Raw genomic sequence first — 23,147 nt, forward strand, 5'->3', positions numbered from 1 at the left:
TCTCCTGCTCTGTTCCATTTTTAATTCATTCCATTTATTTGGAATTATGATTTTAGTATCTCTTTTTAATGAAATCCAGCCCATCTTGAGTTCCATTAGATTCTCCTGCCCCAGAATCTTAGTCATCATAGATCTGACGTGATTAAAATTCACTTTTTTGAAGTTCAGTTACTATATTCCAATAAAAGAAGTCATATTTGCTTTCATTTATTAAGAGTTCAGTTTCATCCTGTTTATTTCTCATGTACTCAGCATTAAAGTATAGACAGTGAAGTCCATGAACTTTATGCACCAGTGTTCTTTCTACTATATTCATTGAGTGAATTAATAGACACCATTTGAAGAACACTTCTACTTCCTTCTGTAGTATTCAAGTCTTTATCTGAAGTCTTTACATCAGGCTTTGTCTCCAACTCCCCCAGGACTCAGTTTATAGCCCTCCTGATGTAGCTCGCCATGTGAATACACTTATCTGAGTCCTTTGGGGTGCAGCCCAACTTATGCCAGTAATCCATCAGCCAGAAGCTCAAACAATTCAGGGACTCATGCAGAGAGTTATGATAGCTGCCTCCAAGTATCTGAAGGGCTGTTATGTAGAAGATGGGGAAGAATTGTTGGAGTTGTTGTAGAAGGCAGGACAAGAAAACATGGATCTAACTTAGAAGGAAGTAGATTTTGGTTAGACAAGAAAAAAAATCCTGTTGGTATATGCTGTCCATCAATGAAACAGACTTCCCTTAGAGGTGGTGACTGTCCTCCAGTGGAGATGCTAAACAAAGGTTGGATAGTCATCAGTGAGGGATGCTGTACCAGTAGATTCCTGCATGGCAGGGGGCTAGACTACATCTGCCCAAAATGGCCAGTAAGTGCTGCTCTGATTTTACCCACTACTGGTCACCAGGGCCGCAACTGGGCGGGGGGGAACCGGGGCACATGCCCCGGGCGCTGCGCTGGTGGGGTGCCAAAATGAGCACTGGTGGGGCGCCAAAATGGGCACAGTATCCATGTTTGCCCCAGGTAACAGAGACCCTAGTTGCGGCCCTGCTGGTCACTTTAATTTACCTGCAGTGTAATGTGTGGTCAAGCGTAACAGGTTTTATATACCTTGTAGCTAAGAACAACAAAGAACTGTCTTACATGGACTGGGGATGAGATGAAAGCAGCGACATCAGGACATGGCAGAAAAGAGACACTGCCAAGGCATATTTGTGATGAGATTAATCAAATCAAAACCTTTATTATGGACTTCAGGCCAGAAAACACTACAATAAAAATACATAAACCTATAGTTAATAAAACTAAAAAGTAGACACAAAATACAATAAAATTACATAAATAGAGTAACAATAATACAGATAACAGTCACAATCACTGAAATTTGTACTACTTTTTAATCATAGGTAGGACAGATGGGACAGATGGCACAATGGGTGGCACAAAACTGGGCAACCTGGAAAGGTGATGAAATAGGTACACATGGTCCTCCATGTGGAATTCTGCCTCCTACTTCACTCCCAACTGGTTCTTCTTAGGATTCTAATCATGCAATTCCATTATGGACATTAGATTTTAAGAGAGATGAAGATTAGAATTCACTGCAAGAACACATCGTATGTGGAAAGTACCCCCAGAGAATGAGTAAACTTCTGTGGTCCACGTAGCTTGACCTCCTCAGCTGCCAGAAGCAAGCATTTGCAGATGAGAGGTTGGGGGAGTTAGAATTCCCCAATGTAGGTTTTTTTTATTATTTTAATTTTCAGTATATGCATAGTAGATCATTAGTGTGTATAGAGAGAAAAATCACACTTATTAGCTTTTCCTTTGGTAAGGGAATACAAAATAAGGTTTTATTTTTCATTCTATTCCCTCTAGAACTAAAAGGCATTCTACTGTGAGTCAGTCCCAGAATCAGTAGGCTACTTAATTCATGATCTGCTTTCTTCTACTGATGCCTAATGGTAACTCACGAGTCGAACTTGCTTTTAGTTCTAGGATTTCACAACAGCACATCTGTATTTCATGGCAAGGCAGAATGAACAGTGTTCTAGAGCAGTTGCTCCTAGCTGGCCAGTCTAACCAATGGCAATCGCTAAACAAGCCCTGAAGCTTAAATTTTGGTTATGATTACTGGGATGGGCCAGTTGGGATATGGGAACCCTTAACATGCCAGAGTAAGAAGCCATGGTTTATTCTTGGTTTCTGCTTGTTGACTTTTTGGGGATCAGGGGGGTTAGCCTCTGACAGGAAGAGCCAAGCAGGAGCAATCAAATATGGTGTATTTGCAATCTGTTAACATTCTTGTGAGTGAGAAGAGTAAGTAAGGGTTTCTGTGACTTGCAAACCTAGCCTTTATATGTCCTTTCTGGAACAATAGGTAGCTTGTTTTCATCTCTGTTTTTTTGAGATGTTTTTTGGCTTGGAGGTACCAGGTTGGAGGCATTTGACACGATTACTAATAATGAATAGGTTTCTTTGTGGGAAAGGGGACATAAAGTACTGGTCTTTTTGGAAGGGATTTTATTATTCTTTTCCCCAATGCCAGGGTACTTCCTAAGGTCTTCAAATGGCCTGGGTGGGGCTGTTTTGTTGTTTCTTTGTCCTTTGACCAGGCCAGATAGCTGATGTTCAGGGCACAGAAGAGCCTGACTTATACCATGGCTGTGTGGAGGGAAGCTGTTACCCAGCCACAGGAAACCTGCTCATTGGGAGGGCCCAGAACCTGAGCACTACATCAACATGTGGCCTGGAAGAGCCTCAGGAGTACTGCATTGTCAGCCATCTGCAGGTAACACTAGCTGAGAACTTGTGATGACACAAGTCGTACTCAGAAGCTACAGAAAAATGGGGTTGGGCTAGCTATAGAAAGCAATATTTTATTTATTTATTTATTTATTTATATTTATTTATTTTCTATCCCGCCTTTATTACTTTTTTATAAATAACTCAAGGAGGCGAACATACCAAATGCTCCTTCCTCCTCCTATTTTCCCCACAACAACCCTGTGAGGTGAGCTGGGCTGAGAGAGAGGGACTGGCCCAAGGTCACCCAGCCGGCTTTCAGGCCTAAGGCGGGGCTAGAACTCTCATACCACGCCTGATTGGCTCTTGGGCTGAGAGAGAGGGACTGGCCCAAGGTCGCCCAGCCGGCTTTCAGGCCTAAGGCGGGGCTAGAACTCTCATACCACGCCTGATTGGCTCTTGGGCTGAGAGAGAGGGACTGGCCCAAGGTCACCCAGCCGGCTTTCAGGCCTAAGGCGGGGCTAGAACTCTCATACCACGCCTGATTGGCTCTTGGGCTGAGAGAGAGGGACTGGCCCAAGGTCACCCAGCCGGCTTTCATCAAATAGGAGGGGGAGGAGTTTGGAGGCACAAAGTTAGAGAGAGGATTGAAGACAGGGGACAAGAGCTGGAAAGTTGGAGGAGAAGAACAGAGCAGAATTAAAGTTCTCCCAGTCCAGTTAAGAGACCTTCTATAGCTTTCTTAGAGAGCCAGTTTGGTGTAGTGGTTAAGGCATCCGGCTAAAAACCGGGAGACCGTGAATTCTAGTCCCGCCTTAGGCACAAAGCCAGCTGGGTGCGTTGGGGCCAGTCACTTTCTCTCAGCCCTGGGAAGAAGGCAATGGCAAACCACTTCTGAAAAACCTGGCCAAGAAAATGCAGGGACTTGTCCAGGCAGTCTCTGAGAGCTGGACATGATTGAATGGATGGGGGAAAAAAAGCTTTCTTGGCCAATAAGTTCTAGTAGCCAGCAAGGTATAGGGTACAGCTAACCCAGACCCTACTGAGATGTCTCCCAATCCAGTTCTGATAGTTCTTCACATAGGACAGCTAAACACAGAACCAAAGAACTCCTTACAGGGCTGGCTCAGGCAGCAGTGAGTGACTAGAAAGAGCCACCGCAGTCGATACATACACTTGCTTTGGTCGGAATCTGTGGGCTACATCTTGGGCATTAGGCATCAAGCTGTCTCTGCAGACCGCTCTCTGCAGACCATAGATGATACCTCTGGTTATATATTTCTCTTTCAGCTACAGGTACCAGTAACACTGTGAAGGTCATTGAGAGTAGGTTCAGTGCTTCTGTAGATTTAATCCGGCGTGATTCTTTTGACAGGACTCTGAGAAATGCTTCACTTGTGACTCACGCTCACCCTCCCTCCGTGAGAGCCACCGCATTGAGAATGTCATCTACCTTAGTGGCCAGAATGGTGAACAGACCTGGTGGCAGTCTGAGAATGGTAAGAACGAGTGGGAAATTTGGAAGTTACGGACGCTAATTTTTCATCCTCATTGGTTCCAGCAACTCCAAAAAATAAAACATATCCAGGTCTTGTTGCTCTCCAGCAAGACATTTTGCATCATTAGTGCTGCCAGATCTCGGCTGGCTGAAAAAGCCCAGGGGGCCCTTACATTGGCACCACTATATTTGCTGCCATCTCGTGGCCACCCAGACTTTTGAAGTCCAGATCTGGTAGCCCTGTTCTTCATGAACTGAAAAAGAAAGAGATTGCACAATGTTTTCCACTGCTTATTTAGCTTTAGACTCCATGCCTGAAATGGACTGATTTATTCTTTGTCCAGATTGCAAGACTAGTACCAATGCATGGAAACTGTTGAGAAGCAGCACTAAGTTAGGCATTATGGAAGGGTGAAGAACTTGCAGCTGTTTAAAATATTAGATATAGATGATGATATAGCTAGATATAGATAGAGATGTATAGATAGAGATGCGCCTTTGAGTCAGTCTTGACTCTTAGTGTCTACCTGGACAAGTCCCTGCAGTTTTCTTGGCAAGATTTTGGAAATGGTTTGCCATTGCCTCCTTCCTAGGGCTGAGAGAGAGGGACTGGCCCAAGGCTACCCAGCTGGCTTCGTGCCTCAGGTGGGACTAGAACCCACAGCCTCCTGGTTTCTAGCCTGATGCCTTAACCACTACACCCAACTGAGTCTCTGTTCAAATACTGCTGAATTACAATTCCCAGTATCATTCACTGTTGGCCATACTGGAACTACAGGGGACTGTACTTGTAGGAGTCGATATCATGTCATGGTTAAGAAGTTGAACTAGGACCAGTTCGAGCCCAATTTCAGCAGTGGGAACTCTTTGAGCCAATTATTTTCTCTCTTGACTCAACCTATGCTACAAGATTGAAAATAAAATGAATGGAGATCCCCAAATACACTGCTCTGAGGAAAGACAGAATATAAATTTAACAAGCATTGATTATGTGCCATCAAGTGGTTTCAACTCTTAACAACCACACTGATAGACATTCTCCAGGATGCTGATTCCTATGGTCTCTCATTGAACAATGTTCTCAGAAGTTTGAAGCCTTATGGAGAAGATTGCAGAAGCCAGAGCAGAACAGTAGAAAGATAAATGTATCTGTAGCTTTGTGAGCGTATTTTTCAAGCCTTTCAGGGGGAAAGCTGGTCACAGCCCGAGGCATTATCTCAAGGCATACGATTAAGAATTGAGGAGAACTTGGTGGCAGCATCCTTTGTATCTGAGAAACGTTCTCTCTCAGTATGCACTGTATGATGAGAGCTACATCAAAGCTTTATGGAGGACTTTTTCTCCATACGTGACCAGGGAAAATGGGGACACACTATCTAAATTTATCTTTTTTTGCCACATTCTTGTCATCCCACTATGCCATCCTCTTTGTGTTAGAAGATGCATGTTTGCTGAAGAGAACCTGATTCTTGGAATCTCCAGGCGTAATTTGGAATCCTGAGTGATTAAGGTCCTCAGTCACATGGGGAGCTGCCATGACAAAGCAGACTCCTCACTTCACCCTTCAGTTCATGAAGATGAGTGAAATGAGGGCAGTTGGAAAAAGGAGGGTGGTGCTAGATAGCAAGTTCCTGCCTTCTTGAGCATTACATGGTATTGGGACTACTTGAGCAGAATTCTTGAAAGAGGTCTAATTTCTGTCTTTGTCCCTCCCCAGGTGCAGAGCAGGTCAGCATCCGCTTGGACCTGGAAGCTGAATTCCACTTTACTCACCTCATAATGAAATTTAAGGTACTGAGGAACTATGATTAGGCAGATGCACTAGAATGGGTATTAGATGTTTTGCTTTCACAGGAGGTAGACAATGTACTTGAGAAAAATACTGAATAAACAATTTCCTATCTAGCTATAATTTTTTTTTGGTGTTTTTAAAAATTTCAGTTTGTAAATTAATGTGCCTTTCTGCAAATACTTTGGTTTCTGGGCCAATTAAATTTAGCGCCAATGGGAGATTTCATCTCCCATTTCAGAGAAGCGATTTTCATAAAAACTCTAACAAGCAGGGAAGCGTTTAAAGACCTCCCTGCCTGCTGCGCACTTGATTATTATTCCATGCACACATCCCATGGCTATTTGCATTTATGAAAATCATGCATGTTAATACAATAATATATTTAACCTTTAAGTTGGCACTTAAATGCTATCCAGCTCAGTAGGAGTTTCTGTTTTTAATCTAGGCTGGGTGTATCACGTGGTGCAATGCGAAGAATCTTCGACTACTCTGCATCAGCCTCCTCACTACTTCCTTCCTCAGTTGAATAAAGTTCTTCCCAATGTTTTACTCACAAAACCTAGAGTGGTCTTCCCCAACTTGATTCTTCTCGGAATCCTCCCTCATTTCAAGTCAATGGCCATGCTGCCTTGGAATGCTGGGATTTGCATTCCAGCACATCTGGAGAGCCTCAGAAAAGCTATTTCTAGTGCATGTTTGAAGAGCCAGCTTAACATGGGGTCCTCCAGTCCATGAGTGGCACAAACCGAGTTAGCGTAACTTTGCTCTTTTCCTGAGGCTGATCTCAACGGTGCCTTGTAAGGAGGCCAGTGAGCGGAACTGCCCTAACAGTTCATTGCAGGGCAGGTTAAGTACAACAGTTGGTGGATTTCCCTGGGGATGGGAGAAACATCCACCTGTTGCTCCCTCTAGCGTGAGCTGGGGCTTTGGGAGGAGGGATGCTGTACCAGAAGGCCAGATGGGTCTAATCATCATTCGAAACTTGACTGGGGAGAGCAGTAAAACATGAGAGGCTCTCCTCTTCTGTTTCACAGAGACCCCCTGGATCACTGCAGCATCTGATCCAGCAGAGTGTTAATGACAGATTGTCACTCAACCCTCTCTAGCAGGTCCTGTAGGTGTTCCACAGGAGGAAACATGTAAGGGAAATGCTGGTAGAATAAAAATGTATTATATTCTGAAGCAAATCACAGAAACTCTTCCATATAGTTCTGTAATGCCATGGAAAATATGCAGAAGGTTTGGAGAAAAAAGTGAGTGAAAATCAAATCTGCATCTAGAAACTTCAGTCTCTTTTGTTCACAAATATCTGACTTGCTTTGGTGTTCATTTAAATTTTGGACATTTTAATACGGAGATTATCTCTTGTTGGTGAACAAGGAAATTAGCAACAAACTTCTCAAGTTCACTCCTCTCTTCCTTCTCTTCCAGACTTTCCGTCCAGCAGCAATGCTCATTGAGCGTTCATCAGATTTTGGGCAAAGCTGGAAAGTTTATCGCTACTTTGCCTTCAATTGCTCCAAGCTCTTCCCAGCTGTCCCTACTCAGATCCCAACACATGTCAATCAAGCAATGTGTGACGAGCGATACTCTGAGATTGAGCCTTCCAGCCATGGTGAAGTCAGTGCTGTTCTGTGGAAGTAGAATGAAAAAAAAAATGCAAGTGTGGCAATGTCACCTTGTGGAAGACAAGCAAATTGTCTCTCTGCAATTATATGGTCAACCTAGGGAAGATAAGCAGTCAGTTCTTATTTACTTGAGCAGATTAAAATCCCTTCCCCACATTCACCACTGTTCTCCCTGCTGTTCTAGACAATGCTTGCTCATTCATAGCTCAGTTTGTCTCTCTGGACTAGGATGAATGGAATTAGAATACAAATAGATACTTGGCTACAATTGGATGGCAAGCATAGTTTGCAGGCAGGATATCTGAGATTTAATTTAGGTAAGGACTGGGAGAGTTTTCAAAGTTGCTGCCAGCCAGTGTAGACAATACAGACTGAAGAAAAAGTAATGGTCTGATTCAGCGTAATGCAGTTTACTGTGTCCATGGAATGGAAAGATCAATGTAGTGTTCAAACTAATTTTTAAACAGCAGATAGGAATGTAGACTCTCAGATTATGGGTATGAATGCAGACAGTCACAACTGTTGAAATGAATTTGGAAAGCCGTAAAGTCTATTTTGGTTTGTGAGGTGAATCTCTTGGGGCTAACTCATTTTCTCAACCTTGGCAACTTTAAGTGTGTGGACTTCATCTCCCAGAATTCCCCAGCCAGCATGGCTGGCTAGGGAATTCTGGGAATTGAAGTCCACACACCTTGAAGTTGCCAAGGTTGAGAAACACTGGGCTAATTGGATGAGGTACAGGAATTCTATGATCTAGTCTTAAAATTTTATCAAACAGCAGCCATGGGAATGCTGAACTTTAAATGGGAATGCGACCCATTTAAAGGAAAACGGTCAGTTTTGTCTGGTTTGTGAGAATCCCTTGTTAAATTGTTACACAAATTACAGCTAAGGCAGAACTTCACATTTTTCTTGCTGTGCCTGGACAAACTGGCTCATCTAGGAAGAGCAGGAAAGAAAACCTGGAGAACAGCTGACAGGGATTGGGTGTTAGATATTTTGGGAAAGCTATAGACCTGACAGAACTGCACTCCAGGTTTTATGGACAACTGACTAGTCCAGCCAGAGCAGGTAAAATGTAAAGTTTGGACTTAGTTGCTCTAATGGTAGGGAAAATACAGGAATTTAGGACTTAATGAAGAATTGTATTATATCAGCCCAGTTCTAAGCAGTTTAGGATTCCAGTTTATGCCTCTTAACTAATAAACCTTTAGAATTGTTCTGTTTTTTCTGTTTACCTACTATATCAGCAATATTAAAAGAAGGTGCAAGCTGAAATAAGGAAAAATATTCTAAGCATTCATTCGTTCCCTGTCTGCACACCAGAGAGATATCAAGCAATTTCTCCTGATTTCAGTTCTGAGTAAAGCAGCTGGCACCAAATTTCTTAACCTTTTATTATCAAAATATGCCATTCAGCTCCAAGCAAATTCTTTATATGGAAGATTTTTTTTTCCATCTCAAAACCACTGCACTTCTCAAGGGCTCATTTTAACTTTAGCTCAGTTGTGTTTTTAGGGGAGATTTCTGCATTTGTGATATCAAGGTGATGGGAAAGGTCAATCTTATTTGAAATTCAGTGGCTTATGGCACCACTAAGTATGAGAACCCCTTTCATACTGGCAGTGCTATGACTTGCTGGGTTTTGTAGCTGTGCTGAAATAATGCAGCTTTTAAAAAGAACTGTTGGTATATCCTGTTTATTCACTACTAACATGATTAATTATTATTAGACCCAGTCATTGCTTAATTTAGATAAGGCCCTGCTCTAACTGCTTTTCTTTGGACATTTTTTATCGTGATAAAAAAAACCCAATGACTTTATGCTCTTAGGAAAAACTTAGGTATATGTCTCTTAACTTCTCTCTGCAGGTGATTTTCAAGGTACTAGACCCAGCTGTGAAAGTGGAAGACCCTTACAGCCAGGAAATCCAAGGTATGGCTGCAACAGGAAGTAAGGAAGAGATTGCTTCTGAGAATTGAAAAGAAATGTTGTCAGGGGTTGAAAAATGTTGCCAAGGCTTTAGATATTTATTTATTTATTTCTCAAATTTTATCACCGCCCATCTCCCCTGAAAAGGGGGGCCCTGGACGCTGTACAATAAAAAATATACCACAAAGTCGTGCCCCAAGCAAGCAGATATTGGAATGAGTTAAGGTTAGGGCTAGGACAGTTTAATAAATAAAAGTAATCATTGTTAGAAGGAAGACCACCTCATACCGGATTGGCATTTGAGCTAATCTAACAGGGCTTTTTGTAGGTTACAGTAACATAGTATTGTATATGCCAGTTTTTCAGGATGTCCTCCAGATGTGTTGGACAATCACACCCTGTTGGGTGGACATGATGGGAATTTTTATTCAACACCTTTGGAGAAGATACATATGGGAAAGGATAGTTTGTATTATTGTGCTTTCTACCTTGGAACTGTGACCCTAAACAAGAAGGAGGGAGAAAGGCCAAGAACAGAGAAGATAGAAAGGGGGAAGGCTGAAGAATCTCTAAAAGCTAAATTACTGCTCCAACAATTCCCTCTCTTGCCCAGATTTGTTACGTGTCACCAACTTGCGAGTGAATTTCACAAAGCTGCATACTCTGGGAGACAATCTATTAGACTCACGATATCAAGTATTACAGAAATACTACTATGCGGTGTATGAGATGGTGCTTCGAGGGAGCTGCTTCTGTTATGGACATGCCTCCGAGTGTGCCCCGTTGACAGGATCAGCAAACCCGGTTGAGGGCATGGTAAGTTGCCCAGTGGGAGGCGAGGAGAAGACCAGGGCAATGGGAAGAAATGGCAAGATATGAAAGACATGAAACTGAGCCCTTTTATTAGCATAGATCAGTGTTTCTCAACCTTGGCAACTTTAAGCTCTGTGGACTTGCTGGCTGGGGAATTCTGGGAGTTGAAGTCTATACAGCTTAAAATGCCAAGGTTGAAAAAAACTGGCATAGATCGTCCTCCAGTGCAGGGACTAATGACAAAATGTAACCATTGAAAAAGGGCTCCAAGCTAAGTAACCAGGGCCGCAACTAGTGGGGGGCAAGCAGGGCATGTGCCCTGGGCGCCGTGCTGGGGGGGGGGTGCCAAAATGTGCACTGGGTGGGTGCCAAAATGGGCACAGAATCCATGTTTGCCCCAGGTGACACAGACCCTAGTTGCGGGCCTGTAAGTAACCACTTCACTACAGAACCAGTTCCCTAGTCTGTTAACCAAACGTGTAAATCCTCCGGTAGAAATCAGTTATACCACATTTCAAATATAAATTTTATTGAAAAAGAATTTTGTACAGGGTTAAAAACTACAGAAACAGAAAAGAGAAAATTAGAAAAAAGAAAAAGATATGAAACGATAAAAGAAAAAGTGAAAAACAGTAAAAGTCAAGAAGGAAAAGGGTATGAAAAAGAAAAAGATCTAAAAAAGCAACTTCCAGTCTTCTTTGCAGCAGTTAAAAATGTGGTTATTACCATTTCTGCCCTCCCAAATTACATAACATGGGTTCCCTTCTTCCCATAAACAACCCTTTTTAATCAGTAGATCCCAAAATCACCAATCCATTTTTGCCCATTTTCAGCAAAAAGTCCATAAGGGGTTTCGAGTCTTTTATAAAAGTACTTATTGTTCCTTCCCTAATCAAACAGATCAATTTGCCATTTCTACCATCTTCGCAGTCCACTCCTCCGTTATGGGTATTTCTGTATTTTTTCATCTTTGTGCATATAATAGCCTTGTTAGTTACCATGTATAAAACCAATCATCCATGAGTCTTTTCTAGTTGGCTGTCCATAAGACCTAGTAAAAAAATGCTCTGGTTTCAATTATACCACATTTCAAAAAACAATCAGGTATGCATTTTAATTCTTAAACACTGACAACCCCCACTGTCTTTTGATAAAACAGCCCCTTTGTCAGAAGTACTATTTTTGATTAGGTGGCAAAATAATAGAGGTGGGAAAAAGAATTGTACCTGTAGAATGCTAAAGGGCAACGAGAATGCACATTGGTAGATCAGGGTATTGGACTCATCAAAACAGCCTCATCTTTAATGTCAGCTGTGTCTTTTCCAGGCACACTCATGCTCTCATGCACGTTGAAGCACCTTTTCTGAATCATTTTTGAAGCATGCATAGCCCTAATGGAAATGTGAAATTAATATCCCTCCCAGTAAAGTTTCATCCAGATTTGGCACAAATTCGAAACAGACTTTTCAGGCTTATTATTTTTCACAAATATCAGGACCAGGAACTCACTCTTTAAAAAATAGCAAGATATGTGAATTCTTTAGCCACATCTAGAATCTGTGGTAGGATTGGGGTTTTGCAGATTCTGACCATATGCTGATAACCACATGAACTTTATGTGAGCTTAGCTTGTATTGGGAGTTCTCTGCACCCAGGAATTTGTGCTTTTTTAAAAAAGTATCTCCAGGCTGAGAGACACTCTGCTCTCCTGCTAGTTGGTGTGCAAAGCCCTGTAAGCCTGTTATATCTGTCTCCTCTGCTCCAGATCCATGGACGATGTGTCTGCAAGCACCACACCAAGGGTCTCAACTGTGAGCTCTGCAAGGATTTCTATCAGGACTTGCCCTGGAGTCCAGCTGAGGTCCACAATCCACATGCTTGCAAAGGTGTGGGGTGAGGGCTAGGTCACTGTGTTTGCATGGCGTGGTGAGGAATCGCACCATAAAGCAATGGGAGCCATTGCAGATCAGTCTCTGTGTAGCATATGGTAACATCACTGGGTTGATGTGGTAGCATAGCCAAGGCCACAAGCCCTGGAAAGGTTTAACCATGGGTGCACTTAACTGATTTATTAAACTGGATAGTATTCTGAATCTCACATCTGGCTGAGATCTGGACAGCCAGCCTCCTCTTCTGGATGGCCATCCAGCCCCACTGCAAAACTCCTGGACCTTTCTTTGCTCCAGTTGATGGCTCCTTCATCTTGGCTGAATTGCTCCTTTGCGATACTCCTTGGTCTGGGGGAACACCACTATTGGCATGGCTTGAGACAATTCAGAGCCCCAAAAGTCCAGGTCAGATGATGGTTAGTCTATGTCTGTGTTTCTCAACCTTGGCAACTTTAAGACGGGTGGACTTCAACTCCACCCGTCTTAAAGTTGCCAAGGTTGAGAAACACTGGTCTATGTCATGGTTTATTTGGGCTCTACTGGAATAAATGTTGCTAGATTAGGGGACTGTCTTGGGTGGGGGTCTGTGGAAGAGAATGGACACGAGTGGAATGCAGGCACCTGACCCGCCTTCCTGCCTTCACCCCAGAGTGCAACTGCAACGAACACTCCCACCAGTGCCACTTTGATATAGCCGTGTACCTGGCCACGGGCAACTCCAGTGGCGGTGTCTGTGATGAGTGCCAGCATAACACCATGGGCCGCCACTGCCAGATCTGCAAGCCGTTCTTCTACCGCAACCCACTAGCTGACATCAGGGCCAAAACCGCATGCATCCGTAAGTATGTCACTTTCTCCTCGTCACTCTATGGGATTGTACATCACAGGAGCAAAGAGGAAGTAATCTGGATCTGTACGTGGCTGTTCATGGATGGCTCTGTCATTTGCTTTGGGAAGCAGTCTGCAAAACTGAAAAGGTTCCATTTTTTCATCGGCCAAATTTCATCCTTATTTTAAATTCCCATGACTTAAATTGCTAGCAATTTCTAGACTTGTCAGCAATCAGGGGCTCCTTGATTCTGAATCCTCATTCATTAGCACTTCCAGGATTTATTGATCTGTATAAGGGGCACGGCTGTTTGTCAGATATTATTTCAGCTTCCCTCCAGGGGAAAGGACTTGAAGCAAATTATATAATAAATTGTCAGAACCCAGTAGAAAGGAATACTGTATGGAATGGTCTGTGCATTTGATTCTCCCACTGCATGTATCTAGGTATCTGCAGCAAAAGATTCAAATTCATCTATTACCTTTCCTACATTTTTTGAACTTGGCTAGAATTGTCCCACCTCCTAACATTTTGTAATAGCAGTGTGGATAAATGAGAAGAGAAACATATCCCTGCTTTCTGGTTGAAACAAACACCTGGAATTACAATGTCTCCATTTGGATTCTCTTTCCATGGGCTCCTGATTCATCAACACCAGGGGTGTCTTCAGGGAAGGGGTCAGAAAAGTCAATATGGTGGCCACCCCTGCATAATACTCGGTTGGCCAGAAAGCTGAGAGTCCTATGTGCCAGTGTCAAGTCTATGCTCACGCATGGCAAAATGCAAAGATCCATTCCTGGCCATCCTCAGAGAACTAATGTTTTGCTTTTCCTGTGCACCAGGCACAACCAGAATTCATGTTCCAGCATGTTTGTTTGTCATGTCCCTTCCTCCTAGCACATGTTTTGTGGACTGGCCAGTTTCAGCAGGGATCCAGAAACTCTTAGGAATGCTTGTAAAGCCCAAACTTAGCCCCCGGTCTTCCTGAAGCTGTAGCAGCTCCAGCCTGAAGAGAGATTTTAACAAACAATAGCTACTTCTGGAAGTTGCCATTAGTGAGGATTGGTTTTACAGTGCCTTCAGCATGCTCTGCAAATGAAATGAATGGTGGTGTGGCATTGTTCTGACTGTCTGGTTTCCTAATTTCCGCACACACTTTTTCTCTTTCATCCTCTAGCCTGTGACTGTGACCCAGTGGGCTCTTTGGATGGAGGTGTGTGTGACAGTCACACAGATGCAGTGCTGGGCATGATTGCAGGGCAGTGTCGCTGCAAAGAGAACGTCAAAGGCGGGCGTTGTGACAGCTGCAAAGAAGCCTTTTATGGACTGAGCCTCGATGATCCTCTTGGCTGCCAACGTAAGGAATGAGACTATCTGGGGACACCTTGTGGCTGCAAGAATACAGGGGCTCCATACCACACTCCTTGAGTTCCAGTGGAGAACAGTAACTGTAGGATAGTTACCTCCTTCCCCTTTTTCTTAATTCCATAGGTATGCAATACTGTATTTATATTTCAAATTTCGTCAGCACCCATCTCACTCAAAGAGCAACTCTGGGCGGTATATCTATTTTTCTGTTTTTCGTTTCACTCATCTATTTATGCTCACTCCCACTGAATCCTCTTACATTCCAAGTCTCAATCTTCCATCTGTTGTGATCTTCACCAGATGGGTCTATAGATGTTGACCTCCACCATCTATCACAGCTTTGGTCAATCAAGGCTTCCTCATAAGGCTTTTAGGTAACATAGATAAGGTATAAACTAGATTATCAACTTTAGTCATACCCAGACCATATGCCAGACAGTTTTGGCACATTTGGGCCAGTGTGCCAGAAGGGCAACCACTGTCCAGGTTAGCCCAAGGGTGCTTGCTCTCTTCTGTGCAAGCTAGGATCTCTTAATCTAGAGGTTATCTTGCAAGCCAGCATGCTTCCTGTTGCTCATATCCCACCAACTCAGAGGGATATGCAGTGTGCTGACCCATGCTAAGGATGCATTGCTTTAGTTTTTAAAAAGGAGGATAAAGAAGTGAGCATGCTGCAGAGTGAAGTACCAGCATCAGGCTTAATCTAGGTTTTGAGCAAAGCCTCTGGGGCCTGGGCCCCATGCAGTCCCCAGAGGGGTTTTGTAGAAGACAAAAAAAAGTGAAGTCCTTCTTTGCCTTCAGATAAACGGGAGTGATTGGCCATACCCACCATGACAGCCATTCTTTGAGAGTGCCTGTAACATGCTCTCAAAATTCCAGATGTGCCCACTGGCTTAAAGAAGAAATCAGGCTTTATCAGTGCAGTTTCCAGTATCGCTTAGGCAGCCTTTTTTCCCCTTCTGTCTGTATTTACTTAAACAGAACTCCACGATTTCTAGCTTTTTTCCTTTAGGCAAAACAGCTGGAATGAAAATTCTGTAGAAATTACTTCTTTGGAGCAAAGTGAAGAAGGGTCTTGTACTAAGGGAATTCCCTTAGCAGAATCTGAATTTTGTGGTTGTGGCATGTTGGGTGGAGCAAAGCGGTTGGGCGTTCCTACTACTTCTGCAGCCATCGAGTCTGCTGGGTTGGGCTTTGGGGAGGGAAGATATTTAGGCAGAGAAATGTGTGCCTTAAGCCGCACTGCAACACAATCTGGCGGTGCTTTGCAGGCTGCACGGTGAGGGTGAGGGCTGAGAGTTGCATGTCGCTCGTGAGCTTCAGGTTTAAAGACCAGATGCAAACTGCTGGTGTGTGTCCTCAGCCTGCAGATGTGACCCTCGTGGGATCACCATAGATAGCAGCCCCTGTGACCAGATCAGCGGCGACTGCTACTGCAAGCGTTTTGTAACTGGGCAATACTGCAACCAGTGTTTGGTGAGTGAGTGCTGTGTCAATAGGACTGGTGTGGTGCATACTTCGAGCCCAATCCCTAATGGGTGTGTCGGTCCTTCTCTTTCACAGCCTGAATATTGGGGTTTGAGCTATGACGTGACAGGCTGCCGAAGCTGCGCCTGTGATTTCGGAGGTGCCTACGACAACAGGTAGGACTGCAGCGAGTACAGACCACAGGGCAGAAGGCGACATTTTATGTGGCTCCCGAGAGGTGGCTGCTTCTCCACCGCTGAGAATCCTGAACTGGCAGACAGTTCCTGAAAACAGAGCTGCACGCACTGACCCTGTTGCTAGTGGTCAGGCTCCATAATAACACTGACACCCTTAAGCCGTTCACAAGCACTCTTTAGCATTGCGCACAGATGGGGATTGTAGCGTTTTGGTATCAAGAATACAGTTAAACTTTTTTTACTTTCTGGTTTCATGTTTCCTTTATTTCATTATAAACAGTGCAATTTATGATTTTATAAGAGACTCCTTGCTATGCTCGCACATTGCTGTGAACTATGATGTTATCATGACCTAATGTCTCTAGACAAATGCTTATTCGTTCATGTATTTATTCAAAGTCACACAGATGTGTAGAATGCTTCCATTTCATGCAGCTTGGAGAGTTTTTTTCTCCTTTCTGTACTGAGTGAAACTGCACAAAATGATGGCTGTGCCCTAATGCAGTGTTTCTCAACCTTGACAACTTTAAGATGGGTGGACTTCAGCTCCCAGAATTCCCCAGAATTCCCCAGTCCTCACGCCTTCCAACTTACATGTCTTCTTTGGTTGGGTAAACCAACCATCCGATGAGATGAGGCCATTGAGAAATACACATCCAGCTGATGTACCTGGCTGATTCAGCACACAACATTGAGCACTTCCACAGTGGGGTGGGCTTGAGGCTCTATCTCTGGGTTCCCACACAAGCACCCCTGCCGAGCAGCCCGGCCCGTTTTCTTCCAGCTCAACTGCCAACATCTCAACTCACAGAACAGCTATTTTGAGATGTAAGATGCTAAAGCTCCTTGGAACTTGGAGGTGGGCCAGTTTCCCCTGGAACCTCCCAGGAACACGGCACTCCCCTTTTTCTGCAGCTGGCAAGCTGCCTTAGAGCCCTGTGACCTTATGCCAGACTTAGGGCAGGCAAGCAGGCAAAACTTTTTTTTTTTCTCATCACAAAACTAAACATGGCAAGGCAAGAAAAGGATTGCGAGAGAGGGTGTGGGTGGGATTTTGACACTCCATTAGTGGGAGCATCGGCTGTCTGCTGTGATAACATCCGTGGGCTTTTGCAAGACTGAATCTGAGGGTTTGGGAGAGCCACAGTGCTGTGGAAATGTGATGCTCCTTACTGTATCCAGCCCTTTTTGGAACGGACTGACTTTGCCATGAATTTTTGCTTGCCAGGGTGAAGCTTAGTGGAACCAGGATGCCTTGTTTGAAGATGCATTCAATAATCAAGGTCCCTTCCTGACCAATAATAGGCAGATGGTGTCAATATAGTCACCTAATCTCTTCTCCATGTCTCAGTTTGCATCTCTGTCCTGTCCTTGCAGGTCTTAATCCATGTTGTTCATCTGTCCTGAATGTCATGATCTTTTATGGTAACTCCCATTAGTCTGGGTTGTTAATTACGAGTATTGATGAGAAGCACCATAGTAGGCATACCACAAGATTGCAACAAGAAATGTTAGGAAAGGACCTGTCCTTTAATACAGGTAGTCCTCCGCCTACAACCATTCATTTAATGACCGTTTGAAGTTACAACAGCACTGAAAATAGTGTCTTACAACCAGTCCTCGCACTTATGACCATAGCCGCGTCCCTGCGGTCACATGATCAAAATTCAGCGCTTGGCAACCAGCATGTATTTATGACGGTTGCAGCATTCCAGGGTCCCATGATCGCCATTTGCAACCTTCCCAGCTGGCTTTCAACAAGCAAAATCAATGGGGGAAGCCAGATTCACTTAATGACCATGGCAAAAAAGGCTGTAAAATCAGGCACAACTCACTTAACAACTGCCTTGCTTAGTGACTGAAATTCCGGTCCCAATTGTGGTCATAAGTTGAGGACTGCCTGTATTGTATACTGTGCTTATTTGTGTTATGAAGCCAGTGACACCGCTGAGCAATGTTGAATGTTGCTTGCTTTTTGCCAGTCCCACTCCACTTACATTGTTCAGGATTTAGCTAAAAGAAGCTTATTTTTGCTATTGTGCTTTCTGTCTGCAGATGCTCTATGAATGATGGACAGTGTCCTTGTCGGCCCCACCTTATAGGTCGTCGGTGCGACGATGTGCAGCCTGGGTTTTTCTGTATGCCCTTGGACTACTACATGTATGAAGCTGAGCATGCCACCAGTCTTGCTCCAACCCATCCAGATCTCCCGGTAAGTGTACCAGGCAAAGGATGTAGGAGGAAAAACTGCTGTATCCATGTGCAGCATTGTCTGTGTCTAACAACCCTTGTCATTTGTTTAAGAGACCTTTGTCCAAAGGAAAAGGATGCAGGTGGCTCTTAGGAGATTGGCTTCAGGCAAATTTGGAGAATACTCAAGTGCTGAGGGATACAACCCATCTTCCCAGCCTACTGAAAGGCTGCAAAGAAGCTATCCAGAGATGCTGTGTTATTGCTGGGAAGAGTATAGCTGACAGTTTTCAGCCTGATCTTTTTGAACTTGGGAACAGGGGTGAACCCCACCCATGAGCTGAAACTGCACCACCAATTTTGTTGGTGCACACTCAAGGGGCTGAGTGGCTGCTGTGAAAGAGATTGAGGGGAGCCATGGGTTGCCCCTGTCTGGTCCAACAGACTGATATAGTTGCCAGTTTATTTCTACAATACTTAGAGTCCACCCCAATCTTAAGAGACTCTGGGTAAGGTACAACAAAGTCCCCACCCCAAACCATTACAAATTTATATACATAATGGCAATCAACCATTAAAAAATGAATACATCAGAGGCATCATTCTTGTAACCTAAAGGTGAAATATCGACAGGGACAGTGCTGCTGTGGCTTGTTTTCAAAATGCTTGTCGAGTAGAGGACAAAAAGGGAGGCAGTCACAGGCTTGCCTGTAGGTTTAGTGTAGTGTTAGGCAGACTTTCAGGGTCCAAGGGCTGCCCTCAAAAGAGATGTGATGATGCTGCAGAGTGGATGGTGCTGGAATATAGGTATGTATTTACTCATTTTTAAACTTTTGAGGGCTTGAAGTGGCTATCAGCCCTCCAAGGTAGACCAAACATGGAAACCAAAGACATGCAAGCTAATACTACTTTTATCACAAGGTTACAGTAACAGAATCTTGCAAATCTAAATGTCCTTCCCCCCTCCCTCCCTTTATCTTCACGAGAACTAGGGAGGGTCTTGTCTGAGATGCTTTCTCGGTTACAGTTCTGGGCTGGACTCAGATTTCTTTTATCAGATCGCTGTCTTGGCTGCGGCTCTTCCTCCTGTTCCTTCTGCCCATTACATGGACAGGAAACCATGACCAGTTTTTGGCAGCTGTGGTTCAAGATGGCTTTAGAGCTCTTAAGAGGGCCTTGGGGCCACATGTGGCCATGGGGTCTCAGGTTGCCTATTCTGGGCTAATGAAGCAGTCCAGATTGCTCAAACCAGACACTGTATAGGGGGATAGGATTCCCCTCCATTTCACCCTTGCAGATTTTAGCTTGTTGAGTTGCCGGATGGCCGAGACAGAAAGGCACAGTTGCTTGCAACAATTACAGTGGGATCTGATTTCCTCCTGGTGACAGGGTGCCTTGCGGCAAGAATCACCTGTGGATTGTGTGGAATATTACAACGGAGTCCAGAACGGGCGCAGGGTGAGGCTGAGGCGCCAGCACAGCACAGCAAGGCTCTTGCAGCAGCGAGGGGCGCTCTGGCGAGCTCGGCAGCTTCAACAAAAGGTGACTGTGGGGGAACATCTAGGGGAGAAGTGATGCTGGAGGAGACTGGGGAAGAGAAGAGAAGCTGCGATGGGATGGCCCAGAGCTCTCTGACTATGAGCAGGGCTGCCTCACAAGTTTCAGCGGCCAGAGAGGAGAAGTGGTGGCTTTGCAGCTCCAGAGGGTCCTGGAGGAAATGGATTATCTAGACCCCTTTCAGTCAGGCTTCAGACCTGGTTATGGGACAGAAACAGCATTGGCCGCACTTATGGATGATCTCTGGCGGGAGCGGGATGGGGGCAGTGCATCCATCCTCACTCTTCTTGATCTCTTAGCGGCTTTCGATACCATCGACCATGGTATCCTTTTGGGGCGGCTCAGGGAGTTGGGGGTGGGTGGCGTAGTTTTATGCTGGTTCACCTCCTTCCTCCAGGGCCGGACCCAATCGGTGTTGATAGGGGAGGAGAGATCAGCCCCATGGCCCCTCCTTTGTGGGGTGCCGCAGGGATCAGTACTCTCCCCTCTCCTATTCAACATCTACATGAAACCGCTGGGTGAGATCATCCATCACCACGGGATGAGGTATCATCAATACGCTGATGATACTCAATTGTATATCTCCATCCCAGGTGAAGTAAGTGATGCTGTGACTGCCCTCTCCAAGTGTCTGGGGGCTGTGGGGGCCTGGATGGGGAACAACAGGCTTCAGCTGAACCCTGTTAAGACCGAGTGGCTGTGGATTAATGGTTCTTCTGTATCTGGGACATTAACATCTCTGGTTCTGGATGGGGTTGCACTGCCCCAGACAGACCCGGTGCGTAACTTGGGGGTCCTCCTGGACTCACGGCTCCTGCTCAAAGAGCAGGTGGCAGCCATGGCCAGGAGAGCCTTTGTGCAGCTATGTGCTGTGCATCAGTTATGCCCCTTCCTGGATCAGGAGGCCCTTCGAACAGTCACTCATACCCTTGTTATCTCTCATATAGACTACTGCAATGTACTCTACATGGAGCTACCCTTGAAAAGTATCCGGAAGCTTCAGCTGGTCCAGAATGCAGCCATGCGAGCTGTTTTTGGTGCCCCCAGAAGGGCACATGTAACACCACTGCTGCGCCAGCTGCATTGGGTACCAGTTTGCTTCTGGGTCCAATTCAAAGTGTTGGTTATTACCTTTAAAGCCCTACATGGCATGGGGCCAGGTTACCTGAGGGACCACCTCGTCCCCATTACATCAGCCCATCCCACCCGATTATGCAGAGAGGGCATGCTATGGACCCCGTCTGTAAGGGAATTTCATCTGGCGGGGTCCAGGAAGCGGGCCTTCTCCACAGTAGCTCCCGCCCTGTGGAACATGCTTCCCCTGGAAGTGAGATTGGCCCCATCGCTCCTGGCCTTTCGGAGGAGTCTGAAGACCTGGTTCTGCCACCTCACTTGGGGTAGAGAGGGGAATAGATCTACATGGGAATGGCTGCTATAGACCACTCCTCCCACACTTGGACTGTTTTAGATTCTTTCGCCACTTGGACTTTTTATCTTTACTCTTATTTATATTATTTATTATTGTATTTTTATACTGTGTATTTTATGATTGTTGTTTTTAATCTATTGTTGTAAACTGCTCAGAGTCCTCCAATGGGAGGAGATGGGCGGGGACAAATTAGATAAATAAATAAATAAACAAAAGAATAAAACTTAAATCCACTATGCTTCTTTGTGGTGATCTAATGACATCTTGAGATTTGCAGCTTCAGTCAGACCACTGAAGTCTGACGTGTGGTTTTGCTGGAAATGTCCAGCAGCAGCTCAGTGGTATAGTGTGGGAGAGCTTCCTCAACAGGCTGCTTCCACTTGCAAGTCAAGTGGCTAAAAACACACTCAAGGAGATGCCAGAAGGGTGGGAGTGAGAACCACTGGAGAGACTATAGTACCATGGCTTTGCTGACACTGCTTTTTTACCTACAGCCTGATGTGGAAGTTGTCCAGCGTGAGCACACAGGCCATATGATTACGTGGACAGGCCCAGGCTTCGCCCGTGTACGAGATGGGGCTGGACTCTCCTTCTACATCGACAACATTCCTTACCCAATGGAATATGATATCTTGCTCCGTTATGAGCCTGAGGTGGGTGGAGTTGTTGGAGGGAAGAAGGGTGGGGCTTTTGATGGCCAAAGTCATGAAGTTATCTTGAGTACTGTACATGCGTAGGAGCAAGGATGATCCATTAGGATAAGTAACAAATCATGTTAGGGGAAATTTTAAAAATATTCATTTTTATAATACAATTGCTTTAATTATCTATACTCATGCTTTTCATAAATATATATTGGTAGGTCATTACTAGGTCAAAGTGCTGAGATTAAGGGATGGAACTTCAGTAGCATCTTCTCAACTTAGATCTTGTATTCTTAACCACAGATCTGCATCATTTTATTAATGGATAACAATAAAAGAAGTAGCAAAACAAGTTACTTAGAAGGGATGTCCTATAATTTCTGCATCTGGTATTGTTGTAGTATGATATGTATCTGGTCTGTACCAAGGAGGAGAGCCTGCTCTCTCTTTATATATGTGGGGTAACTATACAAATCTGCACCTTGTTATTATTAAAGCCCACATATGTAGGGCCAGCCATGACCTTCGGTTTTGCTGATATTGTAGTATAATTATATTTATTTATAGGCATTTTCTGTTTCTTTCTGCTCTTCCCTCCCTCTTTGCAGCACACGCTAAGAATTTCATAGCTCATTAGCACTAAAAAGCATAGTCCAAAAGTGAGATAAGATTTCAAATTTAAAAACGCAGGAGCCCACATAAACTGTGCTGCTGCTGACTCCATGTCTGACCTGGAAGTCCATATCTTGCTCAAAGGCTTAAAGTGGATTTTGGCCAATTCATACAACCACACTATCCCTCAGTAGTAGTCTAGTAGTTATTTTGTCTCCATGGGAGATGGGTTCCAAGTAGAAATTTCAGTTCATCACACTGCTATTTTACAATGGTCCTAGAAGGCCAATATCTATAATGTTATCAGATGGACAAAGATTGGGCATAGATTGCACAGGTTCTTTTTATTTCATTGGGCATATAAAATCACCATTTGGATTCATGACAAATTATTCAGAGTATATATGTTCATCTAACAGTTTCCCAACCTTGGGGCCCAGGATGTAGTTGGACTACCACTCCCCACATCACTAGCCCATTGTTTATGTGATGTAAGTTATACAATCTAAAAAAATTCTGGAAATCCAAAGTTTCACAAGACTGAATTTAATACTTTTTTCTG

At 44.3% G+C, this 23,147-nt stretch overlaps 1 protein-coding gene across 2 annotated transcripts in view; it reads left to right on the forward strand.

Moving 5' to 3' along the window:
* Positions 1-23,147, forward strand: part of LOC134489035 (laminin subunit beta-1-like) — a 75,889-nt gene that overhangs the window by 13,256 nt on the left and 39,486 nt on the right. For both annotated transcript variants that reach the window (XR_010067072.1, XM_063291448.1), the window contains exons 3-16: positions 2,610-2,785; positions 4,115-4,238; positions 5,955-6,028; positions 7,461-7,649; positions 9,530-9,593; positions 10,204-10,406; positions 12,169-12,289; positions 12,942-13,130; positions 14,299-14,478; positions 15,853-15,965; positions 16,053-16,132; positions 18,209-18,365; positions 19,733-19,885; positions 21,824-21,982. Coding sequence is in view for 1 of the 2 variants with exons in the window: in XM_063291448.1 (XP_063147518.1) it covers positions 2,610-2,785; positions 4,115-4,238; positions 5,955-6,028; positions 7,461-7,649; positions 9,530-9,593; positions 10,204-10,406; positions 12,169-12,289; positions 12,942-13,130; positions 14,299-14,478; positions 15,853-15,965; positions 16,053-16,132; positions 18,209-18,365; positions 19,733-19,885; positions 21,824-21,982 (1,982 nt within the window). In the remaining variant the exon portion in view is untranslated. The remainder of the gene's footprint in view (positions 1-2,609; positions 2,786-4,114; positions 4,239-5,954; positions 6,029-7,460; positions 7,650-9,529; positions 9,594-10,203; positions 10,407-12,168; positions 12,290-12,941; positions 13,131-14,298; positions 14,479-15,852; positions 15,966-16,052; positions 16,133-18,208; positions 18,366-19,732; positions 19,886-21,823; positions 21,983-23,147) is intronic.

Source organism: Candoia aspera, chromosome 2, assembly GCF_035149785.1.
Source record: "Candoia aspera isolate rCanAsp1 chromosome 2, rCanAsp1.hap2, whole genome shotgun sequence".
NCBI lineage: Eukaryota > Metazoa > Chordata > Lepidosauria > Squamata > Boidae > Candoia > Candoia aspera.